At 44.2% G+C, this 25,695-nt stretch overlaps 1 protein-coding gene and 1 non-coding gene across 2 annotated transcripts in view; one reads left to right on the top strand and one right to left on the bottom strand.

The window, feature by feature from the left end:
* Window positions 1-25,695, top strand: part of LOC125172011 (retinal-specific phospholipid-transporting ATPase ABCA4) — a 105,522-nt gene that overhangs the window by 77,535 nt on the left and 2,292 nt on the right. The window contains exons 32-44 of the mRNA XM_047869409.1: window positions 3,295-3,410; window positions 4,429-4,576; window positions 7,580-7,703; window positions 8,067-8,196; window positions 10,621-10,741; window positions 11,200-11,262; window positions 12,328-12,434; window positions 14,840-14,981; window positions 18,805-18,939; window positions 19,727-19,830; window positions 19,916-20,008; window positions 21,764-22,013; window positions 23,307-23,393. Of these exons, the coding sequence (XP_047725365.1) occupies window positions 3,295-3,410; window positions 4,429-4,576; window positions 7,580-7,703; window positions 8,067-8,196; window positions 10,621-10,741; window positions 11,200-11,262; window positions 12,328-12,434; window positions 14,840-14,981; window positions 18,805-18,939; window positions 19,727-19,830; window positions 19,916-20,008; window positions 21,764-22,013; window positions 23,307-23,393 (1,620 nt within the window). The remainder of the gene's footprint in view (window positions 1-3,294; window positions 3,411-4,428; window positions 4,577-7,579; window positions 7,704-8,066; window positions 8,197-10,620; window positions 10,742-11,199; window positions 11,263-12,327; window positions 12,435-14,839; window positions 14,982-18,804; window positions 18,940-19,726; window positions 19,831-19,915; window positions 20,009-21,763; window positions 22,014-23,306; window positions 23,394-25,695) is intronic.
* On the bottom strand, window positions 24,227-24,299 carry TRNAE-CUC (transfer RNA glutamic acid (anticodon CUC)). The gene has a single exon. It is a non-coding gene; the product is annotated as a tRNA-Glu (tRNA).

The raw sequence follows: 25,695 nt of genomic DNA on the forward strand, positions 1-25,695 counted from the left end.
GTGTTTTCTGGGGACTGTGGGTGGGTAACAAGATCCTTTATTTTATCCCAGTATTCTAAGACTAACGTGAGTCTCTACTTCATGTTATGATAAGATATATCATGGTGGAGGCCAACACAAACAACTTTTTTCACTGTGGTTTTTAAAAATTTTTTTTTCAACGTTTATTTATTTTTGGGACAGAGAGAGACAGAGCATGAACGGGGGAGGGGCAGAGAGAGAGGGAGACACAGAATCTGAAACAGGCTCCAGGCTCTGAGCCATCAGCCCAGAGCCCGACGCGGGGCTCGAACTCACGGACCGCGAGATCGTGACCTGGCTGAAGTCGGACGCTTAACCGACTGCGCCACCCAGGCGCCCCTGTGGTTTTTAATAATTATGATAAATACTAGGGTTTATAAAGACATGATTTCTTTTCTCTTACTCAGCTTCCTAAACACATTCATCACTTAACATTACAAACCAGAAATCCATCAGTAGCAGCTAAGTTCTTTCCTCTCTGTCCTGTCTACCTGAGAAAACACTGAATGCATGGGGAGGAATCAGAACCTGCAAGCCTCGCTTTGGATGAGAACATCACGTGTAGCCACCCACACTGGCCCTGTGCTTTAAACATGAAAGGAGCTAGGCTTGCCTGCATTGAAAAGCTATTCAAGTCCTGGTCTTTGCATTCTACTTTTTTTAAAGACAAGGATTATAAAATTTATACTTCAGGCTAACCCATGTGTTTGCCTATCTATAGAGATCTCTGAGCCAAAGGAGAAATTTGTGGCTGGAAGGGTAGAGTGGGTATCTCGATGGGAAGTGATATTAGCAAAGTAGACATTTGGCAGGCCAATGAAGAGTTAGAAGATGGTGAATATGATGCTATCATGCTTCTGAGGCTCTAGAATTTTAAGACTGGCCTGGAATCTGAACTGTAGGATCTACAGTGTTGGAGCTTAGCACCCTCACTAACCAGTGGCAAAAAGATAACATATGCCTGAGGGTCATTGTTGAATGAATGAGTGAATGAATGAATGAATGAATGAATAAACACTTATTGTTTATATCATTCACTCAGCACAGATAGGATATTTTAAGTTATTTTTTTAATGTTTATTTTTGAGAGAGAGAGCACATGTGCAAGTGCAAGTGGGGGAGGGACAGAGCAAGCTCTGTCTGAAGCAAGCTCCAGGCTCTGAGCTGTCAGCACAGAGCCCGACACACAGGGCTGGAATCCATGAATCGTGAGATCATGACCTGAGCTGAAGTTTGACGCTTAACCGACTGAGCCACCCAGGCACCCCTAAGTTATTTTTTATATGTCATCTGTTTTTCTTTCAATTTTGAAACAATCACAAAATTGTTATAAAAATAGTTCAACACTTTTTTTCTAAGCCATTTGAGGGTAACTTCCCAACAGGATGCTTTTCACACACACACACACACACACACACACACACACACACACACACACACACCTCGTACCTCCAATGTCTACCTCCTATAAATGAGGACACACCCAATACAGTCACAACATAACTGTCAACATCAGGACACTAGCACTGGTGGGTCACCTCCATCTTGTCCTCAGACGCCACTCAAATTTCATTAATTGCCCCAATAATGTCTTTTCTAGAAAAGAGTCTAGCTCTGAGTCACTGCATTTTGTTGTCCTCTCTCTTCACTCTCCTTCAATTTAGAATGGTTCCTCAGTCTTTTCTTGACACACACAACCTTGACCTTTTAAAGATCATAGGCCAGTTATTTTGTAAAATGTTTTTTGAGTTTGACCCAAGTTTTCTTATGATTAGATTCAGGTTATCGTGAATGGTGGTATCATTCAGTGGTATCATGAATGTACTCTGTTCTTCTCACTGCATCTGATCAGGTAGCTTCTGATTTTAGTTTGTTCTATTACTGATGATGGTCACTTTGGTCACAAGGTGTCTGCTGAGTTCCTCCATTTTATAATTGATAAGAGTTGGGGGAGAGGTACTTTGAAGCTATGTAAATATCCTATTTGTTATCAGACTTTCCATTTATTTATGTATAGCCATGTGGATTAATGGTTCCTGTGTTAATTACAGTCTGATACCATTCTTATTTATTTTGATGCTCAGATTATCCCATTTGGCCAGTGGGAGCCCCTTTAAGCCAACTTTTGTTTTCTCTCGACTTGTGTCTTCATCTTGCTTGAGCACCTCCATGCTCCCTGGCATAGTGAGATGTTCCAGGCTCATCGTGCACGTCCCTCAGCCCTATCCTGGAATCAGCCATCTCCTTGTGGAACGCTGGTTCCTTCCTATGGAAAATAATCCTCAGAAACCAAGATCTCAGGGCTATATATTTTCTCTGCCACTGAGGTGTCAGTGGCTTCACGCCTTCTCAATGGACAGAGATGTATGTATATACATAGATATACATGCATTTACATCTGTATTTCTCTCTCTACACACCAAACAATATGAGCTCACTAAAACCTCCATTTCCAATCCCAACACCATGGGTTCTCTGTGTTTCCATATTTGTGACTCTTCCTCAAGAGTGAGGAACTGGCTTCTGTTACCCCTGACTCATTTACCTGCCTGCACAATATACCTGTATGGACCAAGTCTCCCATCTCTGCCACCATCTTCTCCCTCATGTGGACATCCCCCTCTAGTTGCTCCAGCTGACCCCTGTGTGGAGGTCCTCCTCATTCTGCTCTGGCTCTGATAGCCCCAACCAGATCGACCCCTATAAGGACATGCTCCAATACCCCACACCAGCCGGCCCTCTGTGGGCCCTCACTCTTCTCAGGTTCTCATCCTGCTTGGGACCACTGTGACACCTCCTGTAACCCCATTATGGGTGCCCACCTCTCCCTGTCCATCCTGATGGCTTTAGGACTGAATTGTGTAGGAAAGGAAGAAAAGGGATAAAGTGGTAAAATGGTATCATCTATTTGAAATTCATGAGGCCAAGACCTAAATATTTTAAGTTTTTTCTGAATCCAGAGACATGCTTAGAAAGTAGAATCAACAGGACTTTGTGACCAATTAGAAAGAGAAAATGAAAGATTAGGTGGAATTTGATAATTCATTCTTTCAAAAGATATAGGCTGAAAGTTTCCTGCACTGGGACGTGGAAGTGGGGAGGAATAGGAGGACAAAGGATGACTTAACATATGTTTGCTAACTAAGAACTGTTCAGACAGAATCAGAATCCCAGACCATAATAAGTCCTGGAGGAGTCTGCCCCAACCCTCATTTTATAGAACTGAAAATAGAGGTCTCTAGAGGTTAAGTGCCTTGTTCTCCTCTTTTCAAGATGAATTATAGTGTGAGCGCTGCTTTGGTGGTGGGCATCTTTATTGGGTTTCAGAAGAAAGCCTACACTTCTCCGGAAAATCTTCCTGCCCTTGTTGCACTGCTCATGCTGTACGGGTGAGTTGTTTGGCATTAGCTAATGCTGCCCAAAGGAAAGCCGGGGGAGGGGGATGCTCTTCTGACAAAAAAACAGAGTTTCTGGCAGCCATGTTAGCTTCCAGCACCCAATAGGGTGTGTAGCTACCGACAAGGAATTTGTCTGTCTTCTGTTTCTGACTCCACACATGGAGGTGTTCCTGGGGCTCAAATGAATCTTCTTCCACACAAACTGTGGCCTGACCAGAGTCTGGGGATCTGTCACTCTCCCATGCCTCACCCAGCTCTGATTCTGATTCATCTGTGGCCAGCCTGTCCATCTCAGTGTTTCCAGCTGTACTGGCCAAGAGTTATTTGCACACAGAAGACTGCAGCTGAAAGGCTGTTCCTGAGTCAGGGCCAGAGGATGACACAAGGATTAAATCCCATAGAATCATACAGCAAAGCATGCAACTTTATATCCAGGCCTACCTCTTACTGTATAACACTGTCCTGTAACCATGGACAAGTAATCTGGGCCTCAGTTTCCTCATCTATGAAATGGAGATAGTGATACCTGATCCTTCCTACGTGGGTCAGTAAAGTCCTGCCAGAGCAATGGTCTCTATTCCTCTCTCTTAGAAATAGAGAATTCAGGAACCAGCCTGACTGTGACATACCAACTCAAGTGAATTTTAATGATGAGCCTATTGGGATCTTAGCTCAGGTTTGGTGATCCAGACTAGAGTGGGAAGCATTGCAGGTTAGAGACTGCCCCCTCTGCTTTGTAAAAGGCTTTGTAGTTTATAGGTACATTCATAGCCACCATCTCACTTGCTCCTCACCAAACCCCCATAGGTGGTCAGGGGAGGCATTATTATCTCCCTTGAAAGATAAGGAACAAAGACCAAGGGATGGAGTAGCTTTCTGGTCTTCCTGGGACTCCCACCAGTTCAAACATGTCACCTCGTGTGAAGGGAATGTATTATATTTAGTGGTGGTACAGAAAATGGAATAGAGACTGGAGTTCTGTCCCACTGAGTTATGTCATTTCACACAGATGGGCAGTCATTCCCATGATGTACCCAGCATCCTTCCTGTTTGATATCCCCAGCACAGCCTATGTGGCCTTGTCTTGTGCTAATCTGTTCATCGGCATCAACAGCAGTGCCATCACCTTCATCTTAGAATTGTTTGAGAATAACCAGGTAAGCATAACTTTCATGGCTTTCTTGTTTGATTACTAAAATACTAGAGAGTATTTGATGGTCAGGTAGAGCCATGGGCAATTACTGTGGCTGGAAAATCTTAGTGCATACATGACTGTTGCTTCCTCCTCTCTTCCCTCTCTCTTGCTCCCTCCCTCCATGCCTACCTCTGTGCCTGCCTCCCTCCTTCCTTTCATTTCCTTTCATTCCTTTCCTTCCTTCCTTCCTTCCTTCCTTCCTTCCTTCCTTCCTTTTTTTCTTTAAGCTCATTTAACTCTTTTAAGTTTATTTGTGTGCTCTGAGTGTCATGGTTTTCTGAGCTCATTCTGCAAGCTATAAATGACTTTTTGTGATCCTAAGCTTTTAGATTTTCTTATTCTTTCAGGGTTTCCTTGGTGACTTTGGTGTTCAGTTTTCTACACACACACACACAAACACACACACACACACACACACACACACACACACACACAATACATTCATGTGATTTCAAAATTTAAAAGGAGCAAAAAGGCACATAGGAAGTCTCCTTCCTACCCCTGTTTCCCAGTCACTTAGGAGGCAAACTTGCATTTCAGTTTCTTGGTGTTCTGGCAACAAATAAACAAATGTATATGTTTTCTTTCTCCCACTTTCTTATACAAATTGTAACAGAATAACATTTACTACATGAAACTTAATCCTGAAGATAGGGTTAGGAATTTATGGTGCTGATGATTCATTTTTATGAGTTATAAATTACAGTTGACCTGTCCACATTCCCCAGACTTCTCCTTGCCCAGAAAGAGCTGGCCAGACTAATCCCTAAAACAATGGTAGTGGCTCCAGGGCTGTTTCTGTTTGCACTCCCACTCCCAGCCTGGTGTGTCCGAGCCTTGCCTGTGGCTGGCCTGGAGCACTCTCAAGCACTGGTAGGCTCACCACATGCCTGTGTCCCCAGTGGCCTCTCTAGCCTGTCCCTCCCCTAGTAGGTCTTCGTAGTTCAGAGTGTAAGCACCAGCCAGCACATCTGCACTGCTGTTCTGTGGCCCCTGTCCCTACTCCTACCCCTAGGCCCTGCTGGGAGGACCTATGGCAAATCTGCACTAACCCCCCCTCCCCCCCCCCCATCCCATGGCCTCCTGAGTGATGCTTTCCCAGACCTTGTCAGACTTTCTGCAGCCACTAAGCAAGAAATAAAACCCAAAATTTCCCATGACTGGTAAAAAAAAAAAAAATGTTAACATGTCACAGTCAGACCCCAGAAGGGAGATGGATGGGAAAGAACACAGACCCTGCCAATGGCAGAGTCTTCTGGCAGACTGAAAATCCTCCTCTCCAGAATTGTTTGTCATGGGCTCACAGCCCACTAAGTCTTAAAAAATTGTGTTACTTCAGAATAATTAAAGAGTAAGCTCAAAGCAACTCAAAACATTCTCCCCCCTGAGGGTTACACTCATTTAGCCACCATTTACTGATTATACTCCTTTCCCCTGCATAAAGCCTGGTTGCTTTCATGTAAGCTATCAGATAGACAGATGCTGCAGAAATTCCCAGTATCCCTCAGCAGGCTCTCAGGTCCCAGTAGCTGCCGTCTCTACTGAGTCAAGAGGTATCAACCAGGTGAACACCGTGTGATGGATGTGCTGATGGAAACAAGTGTGACCCGCTTATCCTGCCCTGCTGGAACTCCTGTTCCAGTCAAGAAATGACCTGTGCACCAAGCTAGGAACCAATATGAACCACCGTACATGTCATCCCATAACACAGTGTGTGGTAGAACAGCAAAGGAACGAGACAGATAAAACACTACAGATCAGAGTGGGCCAAAAGAACGGGGCTACAGGGATCAGGAGAATCTGGGTAGAGGAAACACAATTGAGCCTGGCCTGGAATAAGCAGAATTTTATTAGCCCATGTCACAAACAATGAAGTACCTATTTTGAGCTAATCATTGATTAAGGTATTTAGAAAATACACCAAAATACTTAGGACCTGGTTGTTCTCCGGGAACCACTGATTAGTGAGGACAGTAGGCAAGTAAAAAATAATTAGCCCTGGCTGGCAATGTTATAAGTACTAGAAGAGAGAAGTAGGTATATTACATGGGAATCTGGAAATGCTTATGAGAGAAGGGGTTATTCAAGCTGGCTTTCTAAAGAAGAGCAGGAATCTGCCAAGAACAGAAGGGGAGAGAGCATTCTTTCCTGACAGCAATGATTAATAGAAGCTGGGGGTGCAAAGGCCTGGGGGCAAAAAAGCATCATGCTGGGAGCAGGGGAGGGGGGATATGGGGAGGAGAGTGAGAGAGAGGAGGTCATATGAGCAAAGGTGTGGAGACCAGGAAGAAGCCAGTTGTGCAGTAGGGATGGGCCAGAGAAGTGGGCAGCCTCGGCCTGGTCAGCCTCGCCCCTCGGTGTCCCCTCTCCCATCTTGGGGGAGGGTCTGCCCAACATCGCTAGGCTAAAGTAGCAAGCACAGTCTGACCATCTGAAAACAAGTCCCCCCAACTCAACACAGACACCAGAAAGTCCCTGGCCCTCTTTTCTACTGGCAGCAGCCAGACACCTCGCTGTCCTGTGGAAGCTGAGAAGCAGAGCTGGAAGACGTGCAGGTCCCCTCTCTCCTTTGGCACAAGCTAGGCTAGGAGCAGATGAAAGAGCCTCAGAACCCAGTGACAGCTCACAGCTGTACCAAAGGAGAGAGAGCCTGGGCCAAAGTCCCAGCAGCTGCTGTACCTCCTGGAAACAAATGCCCTGGAGGGTTCACATGTAATTTCAAAGTGAGTCTGCAACGACAGCTCCCCAGGCAGGCTACCTGGCTAGCAGCATCTCCTGTGAGTATTCTAAAACCTCTGTTTCTGTGTAACAGATCCCTCCTGTGGCCAGGCTGGCTGCTAGGCCCCCTGTCTCTTCAGGCCTTCCCCTGCTTCCACCTTATGAGGGCATCCAGGCCCCTCTCTGCTCAGGAAGGGCAGGTGGGCTTGGTCCCCACGGCTAACTGTCCTGCTTTTCTATGTTTCAGACGCTACTCAGATTCAACGCCATGCTGAGGATGCTGCTCATTATCTTCCCCCACTTCTGCCTGGGCCGGGGCCTCATTGATTTGGCACTGAGCCAGGCCGTGACGGATGTCTATGCCCGGTTTGGTGGGTGGCATTCCAGACCTGTGGAACATGGCCCCAGATCCTCTGCGTGTGGGAGGGCTGCCTCCGGAATTTCTATGCCAGACCTGCAGCCTGGACTGGGGCGGGAGGGGGACACCTGGTTGTTCTGGTAGTGTCCTACTCTCCAGGAGGGATCAGGTGCCTGTTTCTGTGGCTGAGGAGCCACAGGAGGGGTCAAGACTAGCTTCCTACTCTTCCCTACTCTGACTCAAGAGGCTGAGATGAGACGTGGGTTCAGCTCTCACTTACTGCTTTGCCTGAGGCTTGGTCTAACTGGGCCAAATGTTGTGACTAGGTCTTTAGGGGCAGCTAGGGCAGCTGAATGGACTTAATTCCTGTCCCCAGGTGAGGAGCACTCTTCAAATCCATTCCAGTGGAACCTGATTGGGAAGAACCTGGTTGCCATGGCAGTAGAAGGGGTGGTGTACTTCCTCCTGACTCTCCTCATCCAGCACCACTTCTTTCTCATCCGATGGTACGTTCAGGCTGCTGCCCTAAGGGTATCAAGGGCAGCTCCTTGCTTCTGTCCAGCGACTTGGCTTCATATCCATGTGGTCGTCTCTCCTCACCAGCCCCACTCCATGATGGTTTTTACACTCTTAAAGCCTGGCTTGTACTGAATAACACAAGGAGAGACACATTAAAATAGGCACATTGGAGTTTGTGAAGAATCTAAACTCTAAAGTATTTAAAATACAGGGTTTTTAAGGTTTATTTATTTTTTAGAGAGAGAGAGAGAGAGAGAGAGAGAGAGCATGAGCAGGGGAGGGGCAGAGAGAGAGAGGGACAGAGGATCCAAGTTGGGCTCCACATTGATAGCAGCAAGCCCAATATGGGGCTCGAGCTCACGAACCACGAGATTATGACCTAAGCTGAAGTCACACGCTCTACTGACTGAGCCACCAGGTGCCCCTAAATTACAATTTTTAATTTCAGTCACTAATATTTAATCCCTCTCAGTTAATTAACAGATACTCATTTCAATTTGGATGATAGCATTGCAAATGATAACGTTTAAGGGAGATCCAAAGTACTGGGAAACAGATTTATGCATTCATAAGAAAATAGACAAAGTGGGGCCCTTTGCTAATTAGAGATTTGAGAGTAGAGACAAGTAGTAAGATGGGGGTGACATCCAAGGTGACTGCAGCCAGGAGCAGTGTAGGGGAAGCGATTGTGCCCCTCTGGGTGGGGGTGGAGGTGGGGCTGTCTGCCTGCTGTGACCCAGCCCAGCTGTGCCATTCTTCCCTACCCAGGCCTGGCCTCGTTCTGACATGGGCACTCAGATTTCCAGAAGGCAGTCCTCTGCAATCCAGGCTGACAGACCTTTATTAGGGCTCAGCACAGGGTCCTGAACTGCAAATCACGGTGTTTCGTTTCTTATCCTATCATCCTCTCAGGCTGAGTCTGGTCACATGTAAATAAAGATTCAGAAGACTTATATTAGGTTTTGATCCACCAGGAATCAAGTTATTAGAAATGAATCTACCTCCCTACTCACAGGGTCGTGAGGATTGAATGAGATAATAGGTGTCAACACACTTGGAATAAAATGACATGACCAGGAAGTGGTGCTGGTTATGAGGGACAGTGGTCCAGGGACCCTCAGCCCTCACAGGCCCCCTTCCGTACCTCTGACCACATCTTGAAGAGACCTTGGGGTAGGAGGGAGGAGGCAGACTTGTTTACCAAAACAGACTCATTAGCTTCAAACTCTGTGTCAAACAATTGAGCAAGTCTTCCACATTAGGCCTGAAACAGCACCAGAGAAGCATTCCACAATCTCTGGCTTTAGGAAGCCCACACCCATGCCTATGCTGAGAGGCAACCAGGCAAAGAGAAGAAGGGAAGGACAGAAGAAAGGGTGCTTTTGGTAGAGAACATGCTAACATGTGGAGAGTTCAGGATAGCTGTGAAGGGGGAGGGAGAAGGGGCTGAGAGAAGAGCCTGGAGAGCTGGGCAGAGCCAAGTCCTAAAATGCTCTCTCACCTCGATGAGGACTTCAAGTTTAAGCCTGAAGGCAGCAGGGAGCAATTGGGGTGTTTTGATCAGGCAGGTGAGTGATCTTCCAGGTCTAGAAGGAGAGACCAGACAGGAGGCCATTTGGGCACCCAGGCAAGGCAAGAGTCATTGGTGGCCTGGATAGGAGTTCAGGGCATTGGGAGATGGAGAAAAATAGGTTGATTGGATAAATGGTAAGCAAGGCAAGATTTAGACATGAATTAGATGTGCCCAGTGAGGGAGGAAAGAAAGTTTATAGGCCAGGGTGGTCAGGGAGGGTTTCATAGAAGAAGCTGTGTCTTTAAGGATGGGGAAGATTCTGTTTGGCAGGGCAGGAGGAAGAAAGTATTGAGGCCCTGGAAATGCCTGCAGAAGCTGGGAATTGGGAAAGACCAGCATAGGCTGGGGAGCAAGGGTTGACCAAAAGGTTGGTGGAGGAGTTAGTTCTAAAGATAAGTGGGAGCTGGGTGACATTCACTGAGTGCTTACCATAGATGAAGTGTTTTAATAATGATAACAGCTACCAGGTTTTGAGTTCTGACTCTTTGCCAGAGGCTGTGCCAAGTTCATCTTCTCCACGGTCTATGAAGTAAACACTGTTATCCCCTCCCTACCATATGGTCGAAGGAGGTGACGTTTAGAGAGGTTTAGTGACATGCCCAAGGTCACACATGGGTAGGCCAGAACTGGGAACAAGGCTGACTCTGGACTCAAGGACTTGCCTTCTCTGCCTAATGTCTAACTCTTCTCCTGTTTGGAGGCCTTTTGAGAATCAAGCATTAGGGGATATAAGGCAAGGCTGGAGCTGAAGTGAGGGAACGGGAAGAAAGTAATAGGAAAAGGAGAGTTCCAGGGACGCGGTACACCAACTCAGTCCTGTCCCCTTTCCCTCCTGTAGGGTTGCCGAGCCTGCTAAGGAGCCCATTATAGATGAAGATGATGATGTGGCTGAAGAAAGACAAAGAATTATTAGTGGGGGAAATAAAACTGATATCTTAAGGCTAAATGAACTGACCAAGGTAAGGGAATAGGTGGAGGTGAGTTAGTTTTGAGGTGCCAGTTGGATCCAGAAATGGCACAACAACATAATTACAACATTGTAATTTGCCTTTGGTAGCATCAGCAATATGCCCGTGCAGGCAATTCATTTTCCTGATCTTAAGCAAGGTTGTCAGAACTGTGTTTTAACTTGTCTTCCAAGAACACCTAATTCCAGAGCATTCTCCCTAGTATTCATCTTGGGCACTGGCACAGGGCCTCGGTGAGAGCCCGTACAACCGAGCCTCACTAAACCTTCTCCATTCCTTCTCTGCACGGCAGGTCGGCTTTGAGATTTCCCAGTGCTCATGACACTTCTCTGAACACCTGTGCCAACGTATAACCTCCTCATGTTGGTAGTTCTCACCTAAACCATCCTTAGCCCCTTGCTCTCTCTAACCTCTGTCAGTTCTCAGTCCAGTTTCTCCGCATCTTGCAGATTTATTCAGGCTCCTCCAGCCCAGCGGTGGACAGGCTGTGTGTCGGAGTCCGGCCTGGAGAGGTGCGTACCCTGCGGACTCCTGTGCACACTTCTTCTCCCTTCTAAAGCAGAGCTATCCCAAAGAAATAAAATGCAGCCACAGAGGTCACTTGAAATTTTTTAGCAGCCACATGAAAAAAATTAAAAGAAAAAAAAGAAAAGAGGTGAAATTAATCTTGATCATTGATTTTACCCAGTGTATTCAAAATATTGTCACATCAACATGTAATGTATATAAAACATTATTGATTCAATATTTTATGTTTGTTTTTTGTTGTGTTTTACATTTTCAAAATCCAGGGTGTGTTTTACACATACAGCACATGTCAATTCAGACTAGATGCATTTCAAGTGCTCAGTAGTCACTGTAAGGGAGGAAATCCTCTTTCCTCTACTCTTCTGGGTTCTCTGGGTAGACCACTGTAAATTTGACTGATGAAAGACATTAGGAAGAGAAAAACAAACAGACATTTATTAGCACGTGTGTGGCACCTACACAAGGGACCCATCAGAGGTGAATGACACATGGGGTGGTTAGAACTTGGGCTTGCATCGCATCTTAGCAAAGGAATGATACATTTTCAGAGAAGTGACAAGACAAAGGGGAAAGAACCTGGAGTCAGTAGGGGTGGCAAATTATAGGAAGGCAAATATGGAGGAAAGTAATGGCAGATAAAGTCTAGTTAGCAAAGTTTGCTATGTAGATTCCTCTGGTGCTGTCTCCAGGCCAAGGTTTCAAAGTTGTTTCTGGCAGTTAACTTTTGTTCTTCCTGGTACAGAGGGGAAGAAGAGACACCTTATAAATTTAAGTCCTGCATTTAGGCAAACGGGAGGACAGAGAGCTTTTCTCGTATCTGCTGCTACTTAATTGCTTTCAGCTTAAAATCATCCTTATGCCAAAGGGGCATATGTTGGGGTGGCAAATCCTGCTAGCCCGCACCACACATGGCCAGTGGCCTCTGTAATGGCAGCACAGGTCTAGAATGTCTCCCACCTGCCCACACACCTGCCCTAGGGCCTGACATTCCACATTCCTCAGGCTTCTTAGACTCTAGGATGAGGCCAGTTCTGTGTGTCTTCCCTCAGTGCTTTGGTCTTCTGGGAGTGAATGGAGCTGGCAAAACAACCACGTTCAAGATGCTTACTGGGGACACCACAGTGACTTCAGGCGATGCCACTATAGCAGGCAAGAGGTGAGTGTCTTGCTTATCCTGTCTCAGGGTGCCTGTCGCAGGTCCTCGGCCATGCTCTCATCCCAGCATAGGGAGAGTGAGCATCAGATTCTGTACTGAGGATGACTCTGAGAGCATGGAAGAGCTGTGTAGATAAGTAGACCTCCAAGAGAGCATGGTCCACAAGTATAAGACATAGACTCTCTGGGGAAACTGAAATTAATTGTGATTGTTAAGATATGCTCCTCTTAGCATGGATTCTTGGAAACTTCTGGGAAGCACTAAGTCAGTGGTTCTTACTCTTTCTGGGGTCATGGATTCCTTTGAGTATCTGATGAACACTTGCGCAGTCTTCCTAAAAAATATGCCATTGTTGGGGCACCTGGCTGGTTCAGTTGGTGGAGCATGTGACTCTTGATCTTGGGGTTGTAGGTTTGAGCCCCACATTGAGTATGGAGATTACTTTTTTAAAATCTTTTTTTAAAACCATATATATATATATATTAAAAACATACTTTATGTGTGTGTGTGTGTGCGTGTGCACATACATACATATGCCATTATCCCCCATTACCTCCTTCCATACATTTTTTGCAAAGAGTTTAAGGGAATTTACTGTGCCCTGAATCACATTTATGTTCCCTGAGTCCCTGGTTAAGAACCCCTGTGGTAAGCATCCTTTCTCTGGATCAAGTTTCTAAATGGGGGCTGGTTTAAGAGCCTTCAGGGGCCTTAGTCTGAATTGGCTATTTCTGTGCTGATCCTTGGCTTTGCCAGGCCAAGAAGGCTTTATAAAGGGAAAACTGGCATGTGTCCTTGGATTCTGGAGGGTGCCTGCTGTTCTCTGTAATAAGGTATGAGTAAACACACTGGTCCTCTGTGGCACAGGATCAAGAACACGAACCTATGCTGTTTGCCATTTTCCAGGCTGCTCCTTAAACAGCAGAGCTCACAGGCATTAGATGTGCCTTGAGGAACCCTCTGCCCTGGTTTATAAGAGGAGTTAGGCAGTACGTACTTCACTCAGCAACTGCCTGACTAAGGCCTCCTTCTGTCTCCTGGAAGCCATCCTCAGCAACATGGCTGAATATCCACTGAACATGGCTCAGACAGGATGAATTTGGTTCCCCAGCCTTCTCCGCCATCCCTGTTGGGTTTAGAGCAAACAAGCAGGGTGCAACCAGGCCATGGCTTAATCTGTCTCATCTGTAGATGCAGCTTAACCTGCAACCAAGCAAATAACTTGACAGTTGTAACAAAAGGGATCTTGAGGGGCTAAGGGACAGCAGGCAGGAGGATGTAATAGGATTTACCATAAGACATCAAATGACAGCCCAAGTAAGACACAGCCTGATACCTACAAGAGGGAAGCTAAATGAAATGGAAACTGGAACACAACTTTGGATTTAAGATGCAAGATTGGGTTTCTCTGGGAGGGCAGCTCCCATGAATTTGGCAAAGTACTGTCCTTGCTTTCCTGGGTGGTTTTAATTGGCTCAGCCATGCCTGAAGTACTTTTTGTTATAGTGGGGGACTACATGGTGCCTCTCCCATCATATTGCCTGTATCTTTTTTTTTTAATTTTTAAAAAATATTTATTTATGAGAGAGAGAGACAGAGTGTGAGTGGGGAAGGAGCAGAGAGAGAGGGACACAGAATCCGAAGCAGGCTTCAGGCTGTCAGCACAGAGCCCAACACGGGGCTCAAACTCAGAAACAGCGAGATCATGACCCGAGCCGAAGTCGGACGCTTAACTGACTTGAGCCACCCAGGCGCCCCTTGCCTGTATCTTTTGTTCATAGACCCTAAGCTACAAGGGAAGCAGGGAGAGATTGGACCAGTCTATGGACAGTTTGTTTTCATCAAGATAGTGTATTTTCTACTGAGGGAGAATATATCAGTCAAAGGGAGTTAATAGAACTCAATTCACTTCCTCTCTGTTCCCTGACAGTGTCTGGCTCTGGGTAGTGATCTGACTGGTTCCTCTTTCGCTTACTGTATATCTGCCAATAGACAAAGATGGATCAAGTTTACTTCCTTTCAGAAGCATGCATCTTCTGTATTTCCCAAATGTTTGAAAGGGATCAAAAATCACTGACGTTTTCTAACACTTGATCTTCCCTTTGTTTTTAAACCCACATGTGAGGTGACCCACTCCAAAAGTAAAGCTGATTTTGGGTAAGAGATACTCAGTTTATCCTAGACAGAGAAACTTGAAAAGATCTATTGGATTCAAAGCTCAGAATTCCAGAGTTCATCAGTTTCTAACCAAAGGGCTTCTGCTTTGATTTGTAAATGTTGCGCACATTTCTGAAGCAAAGCAGAAGAGGTAGCTTGCTTATCTCACAGGCAGAAGCTCTCCAGCTCCAGTTCTCTGGTCACCCCCTCTATGAAGGAAACTTGCTAATTGCCTTTTCTTCTTGCAGTATTTTAACCAACATATCTGATGTCCATCAAAGTATGGGCTACTGTCCTCAGTTTGATGCAGTCGATGACCAGCTCACAGGGCGAGAACATCTTTATCTTTATGCCCGTCTTCGAGGTGTACCAGCAGATGAAATCGAAAGGGTAAAAAATGGTTTCTTGTGGCTACTCAGAAGTTTGGTAAACCCTAAACCTGTTTCGTGAGAGTGCATTTATTTGGACGTGGGAAAGTTAGAGCATGCTATCCATTCAACAAATGCTTACTGTGTGTCTACTATGTGCCAAATACTGTTATAGAAAATGGGGGTATGGCAGTAAACAAAACAAGAAAATCCCTGCCTTCATATCTAACAAAATATGTATCTTACCCCAGATATATACCTCCCACAGCGCAAAATGCATATGCACAAAGTTATTCATTGTACTAGTAGTCACAAAAAATTAAAACATTAGAAATTACCTAAACATTCAGGCATAGGAGATTGGTTGAATACATCTTATGCAGCTGTTACACACATACACACACGCATGCACAGAGAGAGAAAATCTCTGTGAACTGATAATGCAGTTATTTCCAAGAGATATTTTTTTAAAAAATTTAATATGTATTTATTATTTTGAGAGAGAGACAGAGTGCAAGTGGGGGAGGGGCAGAGGGAGAGGGAGACACAGACTCCAAAGCAGGTTCCAGGCTCTGAGCTGTCAGCCCAGAGCCTGACACGGGGCTCGAACTCACAGCCCATGAGATCATGACCTGAGCCAAAGTCGGACGCTCAACCGACAGAGCCACCCAGGTGCCCCCCAAGAGATATTTTTAAGTGAAAAAAGCAAAGGGTAAAAGAGCACATGTAGAATTCTACTTTTTTTCTCCCACTATTTTCTATTGAAGTACAGTTGACATACAATATTATATTAGTTTCAGGTGTATAGCAGTGATTTGTCAACTCCATACATTAAGACACTATTACAATGGGCTGTAGGATGCTACTTTTTAATGTAAGAAAGTAGGAAAACCAAGAAAGCAGACATATGTCTGCTTAGCTTTACAAATACAAATACAGGAATGATAGGCCTAAAACACAATGAATTTGGTAACTAACAATAGGGAAATGGGGTAAAATGGAAATGGGAGGGAATAACACTTCTCTCAGGATATATTTTTGTATGGTTTTGACTCTTGGAAGCATGTTAGTGTTCTATGTATTAATAAAATAAAACTAAATTAATAAAAACAAAAAGAAAATTCTGACTCTGAAAGCAAATAGAAACAAATTAATCCAATTTTATTTGAAGTAAGTATCATAACCATATAGAAGGGGAGGAAAAGAACTACAAATAACTGAGGGCACAGTATCTGACTATATTTCCTCAGCCTTGGGCAGGCAGAGCAGAGGGAAAGAACTACAGACAAATTCCAAGCTCTTTTTAGTTGATTTGTTTTTTTATGGTGTCATGAGCAAAGCAATTCTGAAACATTTTTAGATGTGTTACTGGATTAAGTAAATGAATAAATGTGTTAATGTTGTTTGAAGCCAGAGTTCTCACTGTGTAAGAAAAGACCTACAAATATGGAAAGGGGGAAAGCAAGAAAGAACCCTGTGGTGTTGGGTTGGAATTAAAATATCTCTGTCAACTCATGAAATATTGATATGCATGTGTTTGTGCATGCATGCATATGGGCTTGTGTATATTGCACATATGCATATAAATGTGTATACATACACATGTGCATGTTTGTGTATGTATATATCTGTCCTCTGAAAGGGCCAAGAAGCAGAAATACTCTAGTAGCAGTGAGTACACTTAAAGCCCAAATTTTGGTGTCTAATCTCATTCCCCAATAACAGGAACCATAACTCCTCAGACAAATGACAAATTCCAGGGCTGGGAAAATGTAGGTATAAAATGAGCTTGGAACATCTTATTATACCAAAAAGTAAAGTGCTTAAAAAAAAAAAAAAAGAATCATGTCATAGCCACATAGGAACCATCTCAAAGGGGCTCCCAATAGCCAAATATGGTACAATTTGAGCGTCAAAATAATTAAATACCGTGACAAAGTATAAAACATTGGGAGAACCATGGGAATTCATAACTCCATACTGTTAAATAGATAAACAAGAGAAAAGGGGATGGTTTCTGCCTACACTCAAATGCTTAGAGCCAACTGGTTAGTGTGGAAGAAATTCTAGAGTTGGAAAAATCATTTTGCGGTGATCATAATAAAGATTGAACTGTACAAGAATCATCAATGGCTGCTAAATCTAGGGGAAACTTTTTTGAGAAGGAAGATATTTGTATATATTAAAAGTATCTCCACAGATTGTTTATTGGTTGTGAGGGGGATGCATAATAATTTTACAATGGAGAAATTACACAACACCTTAATTGGGTGTTCAAAATCAACATCCCCTGTGAGGGGCACCTGGACATTTCTACCCCTAGAGGTGATACTCTGGGAAGGACACAGCTTCACCTCCATAATATTCTGATTGGGAATGTGTAACCTGAATATTATCATGAGAAAATACCAGACAAACTCTAAAGGAACATTCTATTAAAAAAAAAAATACAGGGGCTGTACCCTTCAAAAGTATCAAAGTCTAAAATACAAAGGCTATGGAAATGTTCTGACCACAAGAGCTAAGTAGACAGAGTGACTGAGTAATGGACACTAGATTGTATCCTATACTGAAAAGAGAATAATGCCATGAAGGACATTATTGGGCCAGCTGACAGAACCAGACTATGAAGGGTAGATCAGATGAAAATATCTTAACAATGTTAAATTTACTGACATTGATAACTAACTATACTGAGGTTATGTAAGAGTATTTCTCTTCTTAGGAAGTAGACACTGAAGTATTTAGGAGTAAAGGGCCACGATATGTAACTACCTTAAATGGCTCCGAAAAAATCGTGTGTGCGTGTGTGTGTGTGTGTGTGTGTGTGTGTGTGTGTGTGTGTATAAGAGAGGGAAAGAGGAAAGAAAAGAGAGTAAAGTGTTTATGAGTGTTTTTGTATTATTCTTATTTTTAAACATTTCTATAAGTTGGAAACTATTCCAAATAAGTTAAAAGTGAAGCTTACATTCTAGTGGGACAGATAATAAATAGATAAGTAAATAAAATACACAGTACATTTGAAAGTGAAAAGCCGGTAAGGGAAAAATAAAGTAGGAAAGAATTATTGGGGGGAGGAATTGCACTTTTAAGTAGGGTGGCCCAGGGCAAGCATTACAGAGGAAGTGACCTCTTAGTGAAGACCTAAAAGAGGTGACAGAGGGAGTCACGTGGATATCTAGGGGAAGAACATTCCAGGCAGAGTTATAAGCACAGAAGGCAGAAGCATGGTGGCCTTGTCTCCAAAGACTTCTCTAGTTTTCTTCCTGTGCACATTCATACACACACACGCTCACACTGTTTTCTTAATCATTTTTTCCTGTTGATTTTCCTCAAAGCCCTATTACAACCTTTCGTTTTTCTGTTTATTTTGATTGTGTGTCATCCTCCACCCTGTGAGTACAACAACAATGGCTGTGTTCACCATTATTCTCTAGTGCCTGACTCATAGTAGTTGCTCGATAAGTATATATTAGATGCATGAGACTTCAAGTGTGACCCAGTTGAAGGATGGAAGCAACAGGTCTGAGACCCTAGGAGTCTTCCACTCTAGCCATAGTCTGGGACACTGGGTGAGAAGCATAGTCTTGCTCTTCACAAGGCTGAAGGTCATTTCTCAGGGGGCTACACCAAGCCACACTGTGATGTCAGGCACAGTGTGGAAGGGAGACATCTGGCTCCTGAAGCCCATGAACCACCACATGAGCCAGCAGGTGGCCTTGTTTCAGCCTAGCTGGGTCTATCCTGAAGGTGTGAGATCTGGGAGCCCAAGACTTTGAATTGGTGGAGGTTTGATGTGTTTGATTGTATATCTTTTCCAAATGGGATCTCTTTCTCTTCCCTAGGTGACAAACTGGAGTATTCAGAGCCTGGGCCTGTCTCTTTATGCAGACCGCCTGGTTGGCACCTATAGTGGAGGCAATAAGCGGAAACTCTCCACAGCCATTGCACTGATAGGCTGCCCGCCTCTGGTGCTGCTGGTAAGGACCACCAGGACCTGCAGGGACAGATGAGCCCAAGGGCTTAAAATAAGTGCTGCATCTCTGTGTTTGGGGCAGTAGACTTAGAAACTGCTATGGTCTCTTTTCATCTAGACGGTTTCCTATACTGCTTGTTTTGAACAAATCAACCCAGTGTTTGATTCACAACTCTTGGGGGAAACTGGAGTCACAACATATTCTTACTGTGAGTCCCTGGGAACTCTCTTGTGGGCCCACAGGCTTACAGCAGGGAAGTTCAGTCCCTCCGGTCAGGAATTACTACTGAGGAGGTCTGTTTGGGATACAAAGTGGGCAGGAGCATTGGCCTAGATCAAAGGGTCATGTGATTCTCACTGGATCTGTACCAGACTGAAGGCCCTTGTGCCCATGTGGTCTGGGGTATATGAGGGCAGGAGTCTCAGGACTGGGAGGTGACTCATAAAAGTCACCTGGGCTATCTCTCTGCCTCCTTGTAAATGTATGTGTAGGGTTGTTGCTTTTTCTTTATTTTTAATATCATTCTCCCATTGCCTTAATCAACTTTAACCCATTCATGGGCTGAAATGGGCCAATGGGTATCATAATTTCTCTTTATTCTCCTGGTTCATCTTCTGTCTTCCATATCCAAAGCCTAGATTCCCCAAGTCTTGCCCACTGGGGAGGCACTTTGCCCATTGTGTGCCAGAGAGCAGAGAGCACAGCTGCTCAGAGAGAGTCAACCAAGCAGGGTGCAATAACCAGGAGAGGGTGGCTCCAAGCCTCTCTGTCCCTCTCTGTCTCCCCACAGGATGAGCCCACCACGGGCATGGATCCCCAGGCACGCCGCATGTTGTGGAACATCATCGTGAGCATCATCAGAGAAGGGAGAGCTGTGGTCCTCACATCCCACAGGCAAGAGATTCCCAGGGGCTGGGATGGAGCAGTTAGGCAGACAGGAGTCCTCCCTACTTCTTACTTCCTCTCTCCTGCCCCACAGCATGGAAGAATGTGAGGCTCTGTGTACCCGGCTGGCCATCATGGTAAAAGGCACCTTTCAGTGTCTGGGCACCATTCAGCACCTCAAGTACAAGTAAGGATATGCTAGCGGATTGCCTTTGTTACCTTTCTTGGGAGTAGAGGGGAGTCAGCCAGGCCCTGTGCTCTCTGCTGACACTTGGGAGGGTCCTGCTGCCTTTATCCCACAGTCAGAGGTATGGTATGGTCCTTGTTCCACAGCAACAGAGAAAGCTGCTGTGCTGAAAGAAACTCGTCTGTGTTGGGCTAATTGCCTGTGGTTGAGGGTTCCCTGAGTCTCCAGATGGGGATCTGATTGGGGCATACAGAGCCTGGCTGAGATGAGGGAGGGTCACTACCACTGCCTCATTATCCCACCACTTATCCCCATGGATCCAGCTCTCATGATCAATTGAATAAGAATCCATGACCAACATAGGGATGGTTAGGGGACCAAATGGCCTGGGAATCAGTTTTCCTTTCTGACACGTGTATGCTTTGGGGCTTGAGAAGTAACAATGTAGCATATGACAAACTAACAATGCCAATAATCTTCAGTAGGATTACCCTGTCCCTACAAATTGTAAACTACTAGATATAATATATTATGAATAATAGTTTGTGTGCCAAAGCCAACAATCAGTTAAAATAAGATTATGATAATAATGCCATGCTTCCTTGCATTCTGATATGCTTTAAAAACTAGGAAGGGTAGATTTATAGTTACCACTCATTTATTTAACAAAAACTTTGTAAGAGCCCAAAATATAAAAGTCAGTGTGCTAGTTGGTAAAGGAACAGTACATAACCCACCTTATCTAGGCCAAGATGCTTAGTTTTGATGTACCCCTGGGACTGTTGCACAGGACACATCATCCTTCATATGCATCAGGGCAGATAAGCCATTGACAGCAAGGTCTAGTAGATTCACTGCTTTTGGGTGTTTGGCCCCTTGAGCAATGACAGCTAGGTCACTGCACAAATATATCTAGGGGGACATCAGCATATGAGGCCACCAGACCCGTGTCATAGCTTCCTGGGCCCAAATGCAGGAGACACAATGGATTCCCTACCCCTTTCCCTCTCACTCCTCACTGTCCTCATGGGAGAACAGGTGAGAGGGGAATGTTTCCAATGTGGAGAGACCGTCAGTTTTCTGGAGCTGAATGGAAAGGTATTTTATTGTAGAGGGGAACAACCCTTGGTCATGCAGGGAGCATTGAAATAAATTAGAACTGACACAGTATACCCTGACATGAGCATGTAGGGAAGCCAGCTAGCCACACTCCCTGGTGGACCAGTCTTTTTTCATATGTGGGTGACCAGTTCACCTGGTGAGCGGAAGAGAGAAGCACTGATAGTTCTGACCCTAGCAGCTTCATTTTTTCTGGAAGCTTCCACAGGGAAGTGCTGCCTTCCTAAGTCTCTGTTCCCTCCTGGAGATCCCTTAGAAGGACCAGGCAGCATTTCTATCACTGAGTACACACTAGCCCCATATTCCTTCATGTGTAGGTTGTGATCTCCCCAAGGGGCTCAAACCACTTTGACTTCAGCAGGGATGTGGGAGGGAAGGGAGCAAGGAACATCTGTGTCACAGGTCTGGTGACTTACTTCACCACACAGACATTTAGACCTCTAAAAACTAGTATCAATCTATCTCTCCAGGAACTGTCATTGTTTTTTTCTTCCTATTAGTTTTAAACATACACACAAGGTCTGTTGTTTGGGCCTTTAATCCCCAGTATTTTTGATTTATCTATTCCTTATTTTGGAATTGTCTTAGACCCAGCCACTAACATGCCTGTGCCATGCCACCACATGTATCCCCTAGGTTTGGAGATGGCTACATTGTCACAATGAAAATCAAATCCCCTAAGGAAGACTTGCTTCCGGACCTGAATCCAGTGGAGCAGTTCTTCCAGGGGAATTTCCCGGGCAGCGTGCAGAGGGAGAGACACTACAACATGCTCCAGTTCCAGGTCTCCTCCTCCTCCCTGGCCCGGATCTTCCGGTTGCTCATCTCCCACAAGGACAGCCTGCTCATCGAGGAGTACTCAGTCACACAGACCACACTGGACCAGGCAAGTTGCCTGAGGGGTACCATGTACAGAACTGATGCACAGGCTGGGCTGGAAGCCACATGATAGGGAGCACGGCATGCCTGATTTTTAACACTATGGTTCCTCTGTCCATTAGAGTAAATCTTGGTAGATCAGAAATTGTTTTCTAACAATATGTTAGAAATATGTTAGAAATATAAGCAAATTTCACTGACTTTACATCATCCTTCCCCACTATACTATGACTTTATTTCATCCTTCCTGGCTTGTGGTGGTAGCTTTTGTTATCTTTTCAAATCAATTTTACTGATGCTTAATTTACATACATTTAAATGCACCCATTCAAAGTGTTCAATTCAGTGATTTTTGATAAACCTGTGTGCAGTATGTCAGGGTTTTTAATGTGATCACTTTTTTTTTTATTATGGCAAAGTATACCATTCTTAAATGTACAATTCAGTGGCATTAAGTACAGTCACATTATTGTAAACTGGATCACCACCATCCATCTCCAGAAATCTTTTATCTTCTCAAACTGAGACTCTATCCATTAGACAATAATTCCCCATTAACTGCTCCCCGCCACCAGCCACTGTTAACCACCGTTCTACTTTCTGTTGACTACTCCACCTACCTCGTGTAAGTGGAACCGTACAGTTGTCCTTTGGCCTCTAGTTTATTTCACTTAACATCATGTCCTCCAGTTCATCCATGTTGTAGTACGTGTCAGCCTTCTTTTAAAGGCTGAGTCATGTTCCATTGTATGTACATACCACGTTTTGTTTATCCATTCATCCATTTGGACATTTGCGTGGTTTCTGAGGGTTTTGTTGTTGCTATTTTTTTAAATAAACATCCTTAAGACTGTTTAATAAAGCAATGGGAATAGGCAAGTCTCCATTTCCCCTTTGAGGAGCTGGCTCCCCAGCTTCTTGCCAGTGGATGAAGGCAGGAGAGAGAGTCCTAGCCATAGTGCACAATGAATAAAGAACAGAAGGGAGAAGAGATCAGACTCCTGCTTTTGTTTTTGTTTTTTTGTTTTCAGTTTCTTTAGAGGTTTAGGAGGATAGTTGCTAGCTGAGAATCTGCCCTGAGGCCTTTGAATCCTCCCTCAGGAATTCCTTTGGCTTAGCTCAGAATTCTAAGAAACCAGCCAGATCCTGGGCACTCGTGGCTAGGCTACCTCTCCTGCGGAACATGGCTGCTCTAGCAGGACTATATATTAACTGGGAAAAGAGAAAGGAAGTGATGGGTGGCAGATACCATTCTTCTGGAAACATCTACCTACTCTTTCTCTCCTACTCTTTCTTCTAGGTATTTGTGAATTTTGCTAAACAGCACACTGAAATTCATGACCTCCCTTTGCACCCTCGAGCTGCTGGAGCAAGCCGACAAGCCAAGGTACTCCTGTCACTCTCTCCTAGTTCACTGTTTGAGGCACATCCTCAGCTTGGGGACTGGTCCACTGGGCCTGAGGGACCCCAAGGCCCAGATACGCCTCCCACAGAGAACTCCACCCACACCACATCACCACATCCCTGCCACTCCCCACCAGTTCTGAGCTAAGGCCTGTTCAGTCAGTGGTTGTGTAGTTTCCTTTTGTAATCAGGGAGCCATCTGGGTGGTGTGGGAGAGCGTTTTTGAAAAGAATTTTCCCGTATGTTTTTGCTTATAGTGAAAAAACTTGGATTTTGGAAATATGACGCAGGGAAAATAGAGAATATTTAAATGCTTGGGTTGTTGGGATACTTGACATTTATGTTTTTGGTCATATGTTTGAGTTTCAAAGGAAGGAAATTAATTGACACTCCATTTCAATGGTGGACATAGTTGGTTAGAGCAAAGATTGTCTGTTTTAGGAAGAGGGCTCTTTGTTCTTTATAAAAATGTCAAGGGGCCCCTGGCTGACTCATTCAGTGGAGCATGCTACTCTTGACCTTGGGGTTGTGAGTTTGAGCTCTATGTTGGGTGTAGAGATTACTTAAAAAATAATTAATTTAAAAAATGTATCAAGATGGTGGAGGAAGAAGCAATAGAAGGTATGTCCTGGCCTGTGATAACCTTTGGGTTAGGTGCTTCCAGGAGCCTCTCCTGGCATGGTGATCCATGTAAGGAGCATGTCCACCTCATCCCAGTTGCCAGAAAGAGAGAGAGAGCAAAGTACTGCAGGAGGCACCAGGATCCAAGTGCCTTGGCTGAAGCCTGGGAATTTTTTTTTTTTTAAGGAGGGTCCATGCCCAACATGGGGCATGAACTCAGGACCCTGAGATTGAGAGTCTTATGCTCTACCAACTGAGCCAGCCAGGCATCCCAAGCCTGGGATTTTAAAAGGACAAATTAATTCAGCCATTCTATCCAAACTTACCTGGAGAATAAAATCAAAGCAGTTTTACAACAAGTAAAGATGTGCAAAACCTTATTTCCTATAAAATTCTCATTCCTCCCACAGGCTTCTTAATTGCAAAAAACACACAAATCTTGCCATGGATTGAAACACTTCTTTTCAAGGCCATGCTTGCAATGAATTTTTCCCTTTGCTCTTGACCAGTAGAGATCTAATAGCTACTTGACAAGGTTAACCTTGCCCCCACCCCATCTCCCTAGAGGACCCAGAAAGGCCTAAATAAAGGCATCTGTCCAGGTAATGATAGTTCTGCTAATATTTTCTGGCCACTCTTCCTCATTTATAAATCTTATACTTGATGTTTACACCTGTAGAAAATTATTCTTTGAATGCCATTTCCAGTTATGAATACCTTTTATAACTTAAAATACATCACTGGGCAGCAAAAGTATTTCTTAGAACTGGCAATGGTCTCCCCACCACCACCCAGTATACTTTCTCTTAAAGGGCTAAAACCAGGTCATCCCTAGGCCAGGTAGGGGCTGCTGATTGTCTGTGATCTGCAGCATTTAATTCCAAAATTGTCCCTCTTCTTGGATGTGACCATTTTTCTATTTTGTCTGCCACATTTTAGTATACAAATATTAGAAAACCTACTGCAACACATTTATTAAATTGGCACATTTTTATAATAAATTTGTGACTTAAACCCTAAGTCTGACTTAATGATATATTACCTTTATAAAGGTTTGCAAAAATCCTCTTGTATAACATTGTATGTAAATAAATGTCACGAAACCAATAGTAACTACATTCTTGTTTACATTGTACTACTTTAAAATAATTTCCCTTAATGTCTCTTACAAACAAGAAAAAGGTCATGTCTCTCAATAAGTTCTAGTAAACATTCACCACTTGCCTCCAAACAAATGTGAGAGCACAGACTGACGAAATTCAGCAGGCTGGTGGCTTCCCAGCCCCAATTTGTGAGCAAGGACCACACCAACATTTCATTATCTTCAGAGCAGTGTGACTACTTATCAAGGATGTTTTGAGTTCTTAAAGTACTCAGTACTGGAAAATATCTTTTGGGATGAGGTTTATAGAGGGTCACAATCTGTTTTATGGAAACAAGTAAGGGTCAAGGTTTTGACAGAAAACTAGTAGATAGATGATCAGTGAACTACGGTTTATAATTGAGTGACCATCACATGTGTTTCCAGAATCAGGAACAACTCAGACGAGTTCCTGACCCTTATTCTTTTTTTTTTTTTTTTTTTTTGGTATGCAATTTTTTTAACTGAAATGTAATTGACATACAATATTACTTTCAGGTGTACAACATAAAATGTTGTAAAA

This window comes from Prionailurus viverrinus, chromosome C1 (assembly GCF_022837055.1).
Source record: "Prionailurus viverrinus isolate Anna chromosome C1, UM_Priviv_1.0, whole genome shotgun sequence".
NCBI lineage: Eukaryota > Metazoa > Chordata > Mammalia > Carnivora > Felidae > Prionailurus > Prionailurus viverrinus.